At 41.6% G+C, this 11,155-nt stretch overlaps 1 protein-coding gene across 1 annotated transcript in view; it reads left to right on the top strand.

The window, feature by feature from the left end:
- Positions 1-562: 562 nt before the first annotated feature.
- The window catches only part of SRGAP1 (SLIT-ROBO Rho GTPase activating protein 1), a 79,758-nt gene continuing 69,165 nt past the window's right edge, over positions 563-11,155 (top strand). Inside the window, exons 1-2 of the mRNA XM_009327583.1 lie at positions 563-753; positions 4,056-4,218. Coding sequence (XP_009325858.1) covers positions 611-753; positions 4,056-4,218 — 306 coding nt within the window. The 5' untranslated portion in view covers positions 563-610. The remainder of the gene's footprint in view (positions 754-4,055; positions 4,219-11,155) is intronic.

The raw sequence follows: 11,155 nt of genomic DNA, 5'->3' as shown, positions 1-11,155 counted from the left end.
GGGCAGATGCGGAAGCTCATCTGTGCACAGTTATGGTGGATAATGCCTCCAGAGTTTATCACAAGGTTGTTTCCGTGGTGTACATGATGATACTAACCAGCATGGTCCACCTGGCAGTCAGCAGGCTGATCCCGGCCCAAAGGGTGCTTGTTTAGCCTGCAGTTTTTCAGGGCAGCAAAAGGAGCTGCTGCTCAAATGGTTACACAGCACCTCCTGCAAGGAGATCACTCCGAGCCAGATGTTGTGCTCATGCCAGGAAGAGGATGGGAGAGGAAGGGGGAGGCAGGTCTGCTCACGTGAGCCCAGCAGAGTCCTGAGCCCTTGCCATAGCTGTTTGTGAGACAGTGGGTGGGAGGATGCTGTGGCCTGAGGCGTAAGCGTGTGGTGGCGGAAGTGAGAGTTCCCACTGCTGTGTCCCACCACAGGACCTGAAATCCAGATCCAGCTGGTGTAGCTGCAGAGGCTGAAGTATGCTGGAGTGTTTGTAATTTTGGTTGACAACACTCAATTCTCATTTGCTTTCACTGACCTGAGTGGATATGTGCTTCTTTCATTAGAGATCCGAGCTCAACTCATCGAGCAGCAGAAATGCCTGGAGCAGCAGACTGAAATGAGAGTGCAGCTTCTTCAGGATCTGCAGGATTTCTTCCGCAAGAAGTCGGAAATAGAGATGGAGTATTCCCGGAACTTGGAAAAATTGGCAGAGAGGTTCATGGCAAAAACAAGAAGTACAAAGGACCATCAGCAGTACAAGTAAGAGAGATTTCCTTCCCCCTCGTCCGCGTGATAGCCATTGCTGGAGTGCTGTGCTGCTCTTTGCTTCTGCTGGTTTTGAGTACTACTAGGTTGAGCCCAGGTTCAAAGACATATTTAAAATTCCCACCCCTACTTAGCAGCATAGCAGTTCTCATTGTAATTGAAAGTAGCCAGGTGCCTAAATACTGTTTTGTTGATTTGGCCTTCTGCAATTATTCATGTAAGCTTCTGACAAGTGGTTTCAGTTTCTTAAAAGGTAGGCTGCACACATATTACCCCTAACCTGCCATACAGAATATAAACCACCCAAAATACAGCCAATACCTAGAAGAGATGGAGAGCCCCAAAAGGGCTTGAAAGCTCTGTGCTGATCTGTTGCAGTGGAGTTGATAGGATTTGAAAGTGTCTAAATAAAGGTCAATCAACATTACAAAAAAAAAAAAAAGACAGGAATTTTGACCAAAAAGGCATTAAGAAAGAAAACTGTTTTGATTTGTTGTTGCATGTGAATTTGTGCTGCCTCTTGACCCTCTTATTGCTGAAAATGAAGATGATGTGAATGTAATGCCTTGCTTAGAATTTAATGTATCATCTCTTTCATGGCATAGTAACTTGTGTGCAAAACAAAAGTGGTCAGGTAGCATCTGGCAAAACGTGTGTACAGCATGTTTTGTAAAGTGTTTCAAAGGCATTACCTGTTGGCATAGTCTCGTCTGGTTATTTTCCTGACTTGAGCTGATTAATGAATGCATTTGCCTGGCCCTGTTATGCTTAGGGGTATAAACCAATGTTTTGTGCCAGGTCCTGCACTTGGGTCACAACAACCCCATACAACGCTACAGGCTTGGGGAAGAGTGGCTGGAAAGCTGCCTGTCGGAAAAGGACCTGGGGGTGCTGGTTGACAGCCGGCTGAACATGAGCCGGCAGTGTGCCCAGGTGGCCAAGAAGGCCAATGGCATCCTGGCCTGTATCAGAAATAGTGTGGCCAGCAGGACTAGGGAAGTGATCGTGCCCCTGTACTCGGCACTGGTGAGGCCGCACCTCGAATCCTGTGTTCAGTTTTGGGCCCCTCACTACAAGAAGGACATTGAGGTGCTGGAGCATGTTCAAAGAAGAGCACCGAAGCTGGTGAAGGGTCTGGAGAACAAGTCTTATGAGGAGCGGCTGAGGGAGCTGGGGTTGTTTAGCCTGGAGAAAAGGAGGGTCAGGGGAGACCTCATCGCTCTCTACCACTACCTGAAAGGAGGTTGTAGCGAGGTGGGTGTCAGTCTCTTCTCCCAAGTAACAAGTGATAGGACGAGAGAGGAAACGGCCTCAAGTTGTGCCGGGGGGGGCTAGGTTGGATATTAGGAAACATTTCTTCACTGAAAGGGCTGTCAAGCATTGGAAGAGGCTGCCCAGGGAAGTGGGTGAGTCGCCATCCCTGGAAGTATTTAAAAGACATGTAGACGTGGTGCTTAGGGACATGGTTTAGTGGTGGACTTGGCAGTGTTAGGTTAACGGTTGGGCTTGATGATCTTAAAGTTCCTTTCCAACCTAAATGATTCTATGATTCTATGACTCTATGATTTATGTTTGTAAAACTGAAAAATAAGTACCTTTTTCCACTGTCCAGTCAGTGCTGTGCTAGAGATACATAGACAGAGCTTTTGTTTCAGGAGAAAAGTCTTTTCCAAACACGTCTAGCAAAGGAAAGGTTAATCCAAATACAGCTTGCACTGTTCAAAGAGCAATAACATATATTTCTTAAAATTCAGTTAAGTGACTCAATGATTCCCTGAAATAACCAACATGTGCATATGTCACCACTTCAGAGAGAGCCCTGGCTTCTGTTCATCTTGTGGCAAAATCTTTTTGCCTTGTGCATACAAACATCTTTCCTCGTTCTTAAACATGTGTTAAATCCAGACTGGCAGATCTGCACGGGGGTCATGACTGGAGTCCTGCCTTCGGCTTTGTTCTGCAATTCTCTGATTGCTTTGAGAGGAGGTTGCAGCAAAAGTCACTTTAACTGGTGGTCCCCCATGCTGTTCCCACCATTCCCCCCAGAACAGGCAGGAAGGTCTGTAGGACTGGCTTTGGGACATGGAGAAGCAGTGAGGACCAAGTAATATCAGCATGGCTCTTCAGAGGTGCTCATGTTGGCTGACCTGGCTGATAAAACCCTGAAGCTCCTTGCTGTGAGTAACACTGTTAAGATGTCCATCTCAAACAAAATGGGGAAGTTTCCTTTACTCACTTCTGATTCATAGCAAAGCAAAGCACTGATGATTAAGAAAAGGCTTTTGTCTGTTAATCATTTGTTGTTGCTTTTGATTCTGGGAGTGAAAGCTGAAGGTGGACAATTAGGTGAGGAATTAAAGGGCATATTTCTAACAGTGAGAATAGTTAATTATTAGAACAATTCACCAAGAGTTGAAGGAGTTTCTCCCTCAATTCATCACCACCTCTGGCTGTTTTATCTTCACATGCTTGATCCTTTTGACTCTAGGAGAATCCCTGCACAAGAGGAAAAAAAAGAGCAGCAAGTTTCTATAGCTCTTAGTTGCAAGGCAAACTTGAAATTAAAATTTCAACAAAATCATAAGGCAAAATTTATAAATAGGTTTTTGTTGTCTGTGAAACAGTTGTTGAACTACATGTATTTTTATTTTACTTTGTGTAAAAGAAATGAGAAGTCATCTGGGATTTCACTTTTTGCAATGTTAAAAACTTGGAGTGGGCCTATAATGCAAAAAGTCTGTCAAGGAAATTCAGAACTGGACCACCGCAGAAAAAGTCCAGTCCTGTTGTTTGTCTTGTAATTGAGCCATCTGGGACTGGCAGTAGCAGTATATTTATGAGTGCTGTGAATTTATGAATGCTGATCACAGAATATGTATGCTTGTGACATTTCCTCCTACTTTTATAGCAGTTATACAAACCCATTGCAGTGAAACAGCTACACCTGCAATTTTGCGATCTTTATTGATTTTGAATATTTACATGTACTCCATCTGTAAGCAACTGTAAGCTTTGTGGCAAGATTTTTTTTATACTCTCAGGTGGCTTGCAGTGTTCTGAATTCTTACTCTTTTTCTATATTTTTGTATCTGTGCCTCATGGGGTTTGTAGAATGTGTCTTAAAAGAGTGATCTGAAGCTTGCCTCACCCAAATTATTCCAAGAACAGATTGACTGACTGTTCAGAAGCAGCCGTTTTTACATAACAAGTTATGACTGTAAATGTCAGGGAGATGTTTGTGTTAATAATGTAACTTTTTCATTTCTGTACATAACATCTGTGTATCTCCTCCTTAGGAAAGACCAGAACCTCTTGTCGCCAGTGAATTGCTGGTACTTACTCCTGAACCAAGTGAGAAGAGAAAGCAAAGACCATGCAACGTTGAGCGATATCTACCTGAACAACGTGATCATGCGGTTCATGCAGATAAGCGAAGACTCCACCAGAATGTTCAAGAAGGTAATGCCTCTCCTGCAGTCCTCCAGCCGGGCTTGTAAGATGCATGAGGGAGGCAAAAGTGTCCTAATAGGTAGCATTTGCGGAGAAGATTCAGCACACGTAGCATAAAATCTGTTTTAGCACACGTATAAATTCTTCATGACTGTTCTCGCGGAGCAAATCCTTAGTGCTGAAATGCCTGGGAACCTGCTGTATATGCTGGTGACCTTAAAAGCTGAATCGCAAATATCCAAAAGGCAGGGAAAAAAGCCTGTTCTCTCAAAAGCACGCTTGTCTACCCATGCAGAAAGGAAACAGTTTTCGCTTAGGACTCCCAAAATAGTAATGCTGTATTAATGAATTATTGGTAAAAACAGTATTTCATTGTAACTCTGTCATGAGAGAAATGGATTCAAGCCAAAATAAGGGTGTGCCTTGTAATGCCTTGGCATAAAGATGGTAGTGTATGCTACGGTTCTCCTAAAAGTGTTTCCTTTCCTTCCCAATATTAAATATGAACATACACTTTTGATAACGTAACTACTTCTATTAGATCATTTAAGCATTGTCTCTGTACATGTTTGTCCTTGTACGTGCCCGTTATGTGTTTTTATAACACATACAATGTGTAAATCCCTCTTGTGCTAAGCAAGCACTCTAGGCAGCCTGAGTTTGAGATCTATGTAATGTGTTTGCAGTCATTGTTGTTACAATGTTCTGAAATAAAAATAGATTATAAATGCATGTCCGTCAGTCACAGTGGGATGCTGGTAGGCAAGTGTCATACAAAAAAGAGTTAAAAAAGAATAAAGGTTAAAGAATGTAAAGTGTGTGACTAAATGGTGGCAAGGGTACCAGATTAATGTTTTTGAAATAGGGAACTGATTTCACATATACCTGACCACAATCCTAGATAGATAGCAGTGGGGTGGGGAGAAGAATCATTTAGGGAGCGCACAGGTTGTACTTGGAGGAAAAAAAGTAAAAACATGAATCAAATTTATTGGTGTGCATTAAAACCTGTAACAGTAATAGAGTTGAAATTTATAGTTTCTCAATCAGTAATGGTCTGTTCATGTAATATGTCTGATGCATAAAACTGTAGTTCACAAACCACTAAACTTACTAATATGGAAGATTATTATAGAAGTTGGAAAGATAATGGGAAAAGCAACTTGAGCGTGCTGCAGTACTGTCTATGTGGAGATATCTCAGACTTGCTTGGACCAGTAGAAATTTTTCAGTATTGAATCTGGAATAGTTTTTCAGTTGTTTATGTCATATCTCAGAAATCTCTTCTTCACTAGGTGTGCGTTATTAGACTAGCCTGTTGGCTTTCAGTGTAGTTCAGTTCTTTAGCACTGGAAATCTTGCTTTTCCTTCCCTTCTGTCCAGATGGACTGTACAAAACTATCTAGATAAAGTTTTCCGTGTAGAAGTGTGTGTCCTTCTTTATTCACTCATAACTTATTAATGAAGATTGCTGCAGCTTACCTCTCGGAAGGAGGAAAATTTGTGGACGTTTTCAGTGCATTAACAGGAGGCATATTGTCATATCTTCCTGACAGACTCGTCTCTTTCCTCCATGCTGTGTCCAGGAACATGCAACATTTCAAATTTTCTCTTTCTAGCATGGCTTCTTGAAGAAGAGCAAGCAGCTGCTCTTGCTTTTTTATTCCTAGCTTGGATCTTCTACAGGGGAAAGAAAAGAAAGGAAATTCAGCGAGTCCTGCTGTGCATAACCTGGAGCTCACCTTCGTGGAGCCCATATCCTCAACAGCCCTATCCTACCTTTCAGCAGGGTTTGCCAGCTGACACTCAGCATGTCACATGTCACATCAAATAGCTGTTAGCTGCAGTGGAGCACAGGCAGAGTGAGCTCACCAAAGGCTGTGTGAAGGGATCTGAGCCAGGCCCAGTAATGTGAGGGGAAGGGTGGCAGGAAGACAAGCGGCACTTCAGCATGGTGTAAGTGAGCTTCACAAGCACATGGCCTGAATGTGGCAGTGGTTGTTCACCAGTATTAATTTTGAGCACTTATTTTTAGGACTTCAGTCTGTCAGGAATCAACACTTGTTGGAGAAGGTTGGTATTTCCACTGAGTCCCAGTGTGCACAGTTCTTGCTGTGGTGCTTGCAGCACAGTACTGATGATTTATTTGCTGTTAGTTCCCAGCTGCAGAACTGATTATACCTGGAATGATGATGAAGCTCCAGTTTCTCTTCTATGAAAAGGGAAGGCAGCTATAAAGTGAGTTGAACAACACTGGAGAGAGAGAAAAAAGACCTGTGCAGGAGGTGAAGCTGTTAGCAAATTGTCTTGCTTTATTGATGAAGAACATAAGCTGTCTACATCTATGTTTAGTCCAAATGGGCAGCTTCAACCATAATGGTCTCTAAAGGACCCTTCCAACCCAAACCATTCTATGATTCTGTGATAATTTCTGTCAGATGTGAATGAGCAGTCTAACTTAAGGTCGTCACAGACTGTCTCAGAAATGCTTAATGGATATCCACCAGGCAACAGAAAGAAATTAGGTAGAGAACATGTGTCCTGTACTACATTCCCCCCTTGCAGGCAGAGGTCACAGGAGCAAAGAGAAGGTGCACTTAGAATGAGAAAGGTGACATCCAACACTCTCCTCCGTCAAATTGTATTCTCCCTAAAGAAAATGGTGTGGAATTTGTTGGAACATCAAATAGATTTGTGGAACATCAAATAGAATATTTAACCAATTTCTGTCACTTTCTGTAGGTTACTTTTGAGAAGATTGGATTTGGAATAAAGTTCTGTCAGAGAAAAGTATAAGCAATCTCAATGGGTGTCATCCCTATGAAAGCGTATGGGATTTGTTCACTGTTCACAGATTTCAGATTAAAGTAGAGACAAACCATATCCTGCAGATACTTCTACACTGGAGTCTGATCATACTGTTCTGTGAAATATGTACTCTCTCTCTTATAAGTAATAAATGTAAATAATAAGAACAGTAGTAATATGAAGATTTCAAAAATAAAGGCTGACAAGTGCATGCTTAATATCTTACTGCAGACCATGGTCAAGAGCAGGAAATACACCCGTCTAACGTATCTGTACTCCATTGGCTCTCACAGCATTGCACATAGGAGCACTTAATGTCTTTCTAAGTAATTTCCAAATACCAACTAATCAAGCTTCTCTATATTCAGTAATTAGATCATTTAATTATATATCTACCAGTTTATTAACCTAATAGCGTTATGCATCGCTATTATCATCTTGTTTTAGTTCTCCCTTGGTCTTGCAGCAGCAGCTGCTGCATCTTTGGAGGTGCTTTAGCTACACTTCCAAGTCTGGAAAGTAACTACACCAAGTCCGTGATCAGAGCAGATCTCCATTGTTCTACTCTGCCTGTAGATCAGCATTCTGATCTATATCAAAGCTGCCTGTTGCGGAAAGGGAAGTGGCCTCAGAGTGGATTGCCCCATTGCTCACAAGCAAGATACGGGGAAACAACAGCAAAGTCACTCTGAGCTTCTTGGCTCTTCCTGCTCCCTCTTTTTTTGCCCCCTCTCTCCTCCCAAGAGGATGAGGCTGCCCATTCTGCTTCTCAGTGGTACCCCTTACTGGCTTTTTCCACCTCACTGGTGGGTGCGTAGGTCCTCAAATGAAACTTTTCCATGAAGTGAGCCCAACATTTTCTAGAGGGATACTGTTTGTATGCTATCCTAAGATTGGCTCCAGCTTGAATTGTAGTAATGAAAAGATCGAACAATTTCCTCATTTCCTGGCTATGCTTACCAGTAGAGTATTGTTTTGTTCCCTCTCCTGCTGATGTCTCCTGTGTGGGATAGAGCACAAAGTTGTGAGTCTGTAGCAACCCCTTTCTCTAGTCCTTCGGTAAAAAGTGTGTGCAGTACACAGTGTTGGTCTATATGAAATGTAGTGACGAGGGATGTCTGTGCCCCTTGGTCTTCGTACCTTGCCCTTGTCTCACTGTCTGTTCTTCTTCATTCTGGTTCTTCCTTTTGTGTGCATCTATACATCTATCTCAACATTTGGATTGCTTTGGTGAAATGATCCCTATTGGTTCTATCTTACATGTTCTGATGGGGCAGGATATAATGTATTCAGGTACCTGATTGTACATGGCTTTCCTGTCTAGGCTGGCCCACGTAACATGTGGATATTAATTATTTTTGTTCTCCTGGGAGCTCTTTGTCATTCTTTTTTCCAGGGTTCAGGAACCAGCATCTGTTTATATGTACTAAATGCAGGACAAAGATAGGATCTAGTTCAGAGATTTTGTGACATTTATCTGATGATATTATGTCAGGCCTCATACTTCCAGATAGGCACTTAAGCTCTTCTTCTTTTTAGTTGCTGGCATATAAAAGCAGTACAGATTGCTGTTCATGCCTAGCCTTCATGCTGCACATAAAATTACAAACATAAAGTAGCAGAGTTCAAACCTTGCATGCTTGCGTGTTTCTTCAGGCAGATGGGGTGGATGGCCTCATGGGGACAATTAAAGAATAAAATAATAAGGAAAAATGTCAAGCAGAAGGGAAAAGTATTATGTAGAACATTTCATGCAGTGGTTCTGGTTACCCCAGCATTAATAATCAACTGTATAAACACATACCCACAAAATCTTTAAGCAGATTTGTATATTTATAATTTATAAACATGTATTTTCCTTGGACAGAAACCATAACGAGCCAAGATGAACATATCTTCCAGTGTTTACAGTAAAAGATGCTGGAGAAGCCAAGCACAATAAATATTTTAGTTCCATAATCTGGCTATTAACGAGGAATATGACTGCCTGCCAAATCTATTTGATGTTATAAAGATTGTGGCATATATAGAGATTTTTTGCATCATTTTCTTAAACATTTGAAGGTTTAAAAGGATAGCAAAGCTATTTGTTGCTACAGACTGGCAAATCTGGGACAAAATTCTACTATGAGTTGGTTATGTCAGTGTCACCACAGCTCATGAAAGCTCCTTAAAAGAAGGGTTTGCGCATCACTTCCCCTAGGGACCAGCAGCAGACTCATTTAAAAGCAATAGTCACAGAATATTTTCCCTAAATGATGTAACTGAGAGTAACATTGTGTGTGCTAAATACAGACACTAAAGAGTTCCAGGAAGAACTGAACTGACTCTTAAATTTCAGTAAAAAAAACAAAGGAGTAAAGTTTGGGTGCCCAATTATGCTCTGAAATGGATGGAAAAATTCTTACAGACTTCAATGAAAGGATATTAATGTGGAATAAAATTTTAAGTTTCTCAGACATTAATCCATAAATATAAATCTTGATAACATCAATAGGACCACTGATGTGTTGAAAGTTGAGCACATACTGAAAGGCTGTTTTAGGTACGCTTATTTGTCTGTTGCATGGGCGTGATCTATCCTACTATCAGGTGAAAGAAATACGCTACTGTCTTTTAATGCTTTGAACCAGATTAGTAACATACATAGTATTTTTAGCAAGAGTTTGCACGTGCTCTAACATTTTTATTATGTTCTTTGTTCTTTTGGTTAATAGATGCCAACACATTTCTCTAGGACATAGTGAATAAAGCAGCACCTCAGTGATTGTTTGTCAGGTTTTAATGGCCTGATTAGAGCTATCAACTCAGCTCCAGGAAAATGTACGCTGCATCTTACATTCTGTTGTTTGGCTACCCTGAGGATAGGCTCCTAGAGGACACACCGTTCAAACATGCTGAACTACTGCAGGGAATAGGCAGCATAAAAGAGAAATAGGAGAGCCATTAACGACTGAAAATAAATGCACTTCTTATCTGGTGCTCTAATGCGCTATATATTACACACTAAAAGCCATATCACTTGCAACTCGAGTCAGTATTTCTTGATCTTAAATGCTAATGTGAAATGTGCTGGTTCTTGAGAATAAATCCCTTCTATTCTGCTAAGGTTAACCAAATTTCCTGATTTTTATTGGACAATCCCTACAAAATCTTTCATCAGAAAGAGGCAGCAACTGACATGTTACCCATCACTACAGGCACCCTCTGCAGGTTGGAGTCCCCAGATGAACTGGTGGAAGGATGACTCATCTATGATCATGTGGCATTGCTAGGCTGTCTTCCTAATTTTTACTCTTTTTGCTGATCACCTCCCTCCCTCTCTTTTTACTTCCCATTTTAAAGCCTATTGCCCTTTCCTAAAAACATCTCCATCTTTCCTCTGCTGTGATCTCTTCCATTCACTTTCAAATTCACCATTGATCAATGTGTTGCCTGGAAAAGATCATGTATGCATGCTGGCCAGTAAATCCTGAGGGCTGGACCACTTGTGCTTCAGTGCTGGACAAAGCTCTACAGGAGCAAAGAGAAGAAATGGGTCCCAGTAAATAGTGATCATTCCGCGAATCCTCAACTCATCTGGTGTCTATTTGCATTAAAGTGTAACTGAAGAGCAGAAAAGGAGGGCACGTCTTTCAATGAACTGCTGTGTGCTTTGCTTACAACAAAATATGCAAAGGGTAAAGAGAAAATTGGTTTGGGGTTTTCTGTCTCACCTCCTCAAATGAACTTTTGCGCTGCCAGGTTAAGGCACGCTGCCTTAGAATCGGCGTTGCTGTATTTAGGGCTTGAGTTGTCATCAGCTTTGAGATGGTAGTGACCGACAGTTGAAAGGGATAAATTGCTTGAAGCTGGAGTTCATCTACAGTTTTTTCCCACATGTGTATGCTTTCATCTTCCAGTCTTAATGTCAACCATCTTATTTTTATGTTTTGTCCTTCTTTCTGCTAAAGTAATTAAAAAACAGACTGCTCATATTCAGCACTATAGAAGCAGCTATCCAAGAGAAAACAGGTGGCCTCCACTTCTTGGAGCTTCGAGGAGATGTGTAAGCTGTGTCAGAGCTGCGCTGCTGACTTTTAAAGGCCGGGTGCCAATGTAAAGCAATGAAAAGCAATTCAGAATTATTTCTGAAGGT

Source organism: Pygoscelis adeliae, unplaced genomic scaffold (genome assembly GCF_000699105.1).
Source record: "Pygoscelis adeliae isolate BGI_AS28 unplaced genomic scaffold, ASM69910v1 Scaffold113, whole genome shotgun sequence".
Classification (NCBI taxonomy): domain Eukaryota; kingdom Metazoa; phylum Chordata; class Aves; order Sphenisciformes; family Spheniscidae; genus Pygoscelis; species Pygoscelis adeliae.
The sequence above is the reverse complement of the archived record's forward strand: the minus strand, read 5'-3'. Positions and strand labels throughout refer to the sequence as shown.